Source organism: Glycine max, chromosome 13 (genome assembly GCF_000004515.6).
Source record: "Glycine max cultivar Williams 82 chromosome 13, Glycine_max_v4.0, whole genome shotgun sequence".
Taxonomy (NCBI): Eukaryota; Viridiplantae; Streptophyta; class Magnoliopsida; order Fabales; family Fabaceae; genus Glycine; species Glycine max.
The window spans coordinates 8,983,110-8,985,850 of NC_038249.2; the positions used below are offsets into that span (position 1 = coordinate 8,983,110).

Sequence of the window (2,741 nt, forward strand, 5' to 3'; positions counted from 1 at the left end):
GGAAAGCGCACCCGTGAGCCTCGCCCTCGCTCGCCCGCGAAGGGCATGTTGCGACAGTGATGGACATGAAAGGATGTCCCAAAAATTATGGGAATTTTAGGATCCTCCTCTATATCCGTAACCACAAAATCTGCAAGAAAGATAAGATGCTTGACTTTAACCAGAACATATTCAATCACTCCATAGGGTCTAGTGACGGAGTGATCAGCCAACTGTAAGGTCATCCGAGTAGGCATTATCTCCAGCTCTCCAAGTCTCCTGCACATGGAGAGCGACATCAAATTAATACTGGCTCCTAAATCAATAAGAGCCTTGCCTACTAAAACTTCACCTATAGAACAAAGTATAGTGACACTGCTCGGATCCTTATGCTTCAGTGGAAGGATACGTTGAATAACAGTGTTGTAGTTTCCCTCCATGACTATGGTGTCACTGTGGATATACTTGTTCTTCTTAGTTAGCATGTCTTTCAGGAATTTAGCATAGAGTGGCATCTGTTGTAAAGCTTCTCCAAAGGGCATTGTTATCTCTAGCTTCTTGAAAATATCCAGAAATCTTGCTAGATGTCTCTCTTTATCTTTTCTAGAAGGTACCAAAGGATATGGTACTTCTTTCCCTTCAGCTGGAGATTCTTCTCTCCTTTTCTCTCTCGCACACTCACTATTGCTTTTTCTCTTCTCCTTTTTTCTCTCTTTTTCTTTTTCTTTTTATTTTTCTATATTTTTCTCCTCATTTATTTCTTGTTCACTCACTTTTATTGTTGTCTCCTTCTTCTTCTCATCTTCTACCTCCAACTATTCTTTAGATTCACTCAAAGACTCTACCACAGGGTCAAGTGTTAGGTCAGACACTAGCTGTTGTTTCTCTATACCTATTCCATTCTTACTCTCATTCATGGTCACCAACCTGCTTCTAGTCATGATAGCTTTACATTCCTCCTTTGGATTTTTTTCAGTATTAGCCCCAAAGCTGCACGACAGACGTTCTGCCAATTGTTTTGCCAACTATCCCACCTGGACTTCCAAATTCTTTATGGTGGACTCTGTGCTCTTATGGTTTGACATAGATACTTGCATGAACTAAGCAAGATTCTCTTCCAGCTTCGTTGTTCGATCATAGAGACTAGGCCTTTGTTATTGTGGCCTGTTAGATGGACCACCCTGGTCTTTGTTGAACTGGTTTCTAGGGTGATTCCTCCTTTGTCCCTGCAGTGAATTATATGGTTGGCCATGCTGAAATCTGGAATATCCACCTACTTTGAAATTTTGTCTTGGCTGGTTCCCCATGCAATTGACTTCATGTGGTGTTTTTTCTTGGGGAATACAGTAGTCGGACTCATGTGCTCCACCACATATGACACAACCTGCAACTTGCAAAATAGCAGAGGGTGAAGGTTGTGCAGAATTTAATTGAGTTGGTTGGTTACTTAGTGTTTCTATCAATGCTTCCAATTTCTTGGACAGCAACTTGTTTTGTGCCAACAATGCATCTTGTGATGAAAGCTTTAGCAGGCTTCTCTTGGTAGGAATGTGGGCTCTATCACGTAGAATTGCATGGTCACTAGCAGCCATGTTCTTTATTAATTCCATAGCTTCTTCTGGGGTCTTCAATTTGATCTTTCTCCCTGCAGAAGCATCAAGAAGCTGCTTGGACTGCGGTCTCAACCCATCAATAAAAATGTTGAGTTGTATCAGTTCTGAAAATCCATGAGTAGGTGTCTTTCTCAATAAGCCTCTAAATCTTTCCAATGCCTCACTTAAAGATTCATCTGGAAATTCATGGAAGGATGAAATGGCAGCTTTCCCTTCAGCTGTCTTAGACTCTGGGAAGTACTTCTTCAAGAATTTCTCAACTACTTCATCCCAAGTCTTGAGGCTATTTCCTTTAAACGAATGAAACCACCTTTTAGCGTCTCCAAACAAAGAAAACAAAAACAAGCTCAATCTAACAGCATCCTCAGGCACACCAGCCAATCTAACAGTGTTGCAAATTTCAATATAAGTGGCTAAATGTGCGTACGGGTCCTCGTTGGGCAGACCATGAAACAAATTGTTCTGTATCAACTGGATTAATGAGTGTGGATAGGTGATATTTTGTGCTTGAACTTCCAGCCGAGCAATACTAGTAATAAATTGCAGCACACTTGACCTTGAGTAGTCTTCCAGAGTAACTCTTCTTGGCTCCTCAGCCATGATATTTGCTTCAGCTAAAATTGTATGAGATTGCCCTTGAATTGGAAAACTAGAAGATGCCTAAGAAGATAGAGGTTCTAGAGTTGCTGCTGCCTCGATGTCCTTCAAAAAATTTCTGTTTCTTTCTGCTTTTCTTTTCTTGCAAGTAGCATTAATTTCCAAGTCTCTGGGAATCAAAACACCTGCAGAAGACCTTCTTTGCATGCAAAACAAGCAAAACAACAGTTAACCAATTCAAAAGAACAATAAATTTTGTAGCAACTAAATATTCACAAAAATAATCAATGAATAAAAAAATGAATCAATGCCTTAAAACTGAACTAAACTTTCCAAATGAAATGATCTGAGTATCGAACACAGGGAACTTGTTTATTTGGAAAAGCTTTGTTCAATAATCAGACATTTTGTTGGCAGAAAATAATAAATGTGAATTGCAATAAAAATATGATATATCCTAATTAGAAAAACAGTAAACGCAAGCAATTAAAAGTGACAGCAGTGGTTTAAAAGTGTTGGGTCTTTCTAATAAGCGAGTTGATGCATATAAAG

General features: G+C 39.4%; 1 protein-coding gene across 1 annotated transcript; it reads right to left on the reverse strand.

The window, feature by feature from the left end:
- Positions 1-1,133: 1,133 nt before the first annotated feature.
- Positions 1,134-2,192, reverse strand: LOC102669817 (uncharacterized). The gene has a single exon (XM_006575864.1). It carries the CDS (start codon positions 2,190-2,192, stop codon positions 1,134-1,136), a length of 1,059 nt encoding a protein of 352 aa, XP_006575927.1.
- Between the last annotated feature and the right edge of the window lie 549 nt (positions 2,193-2,741).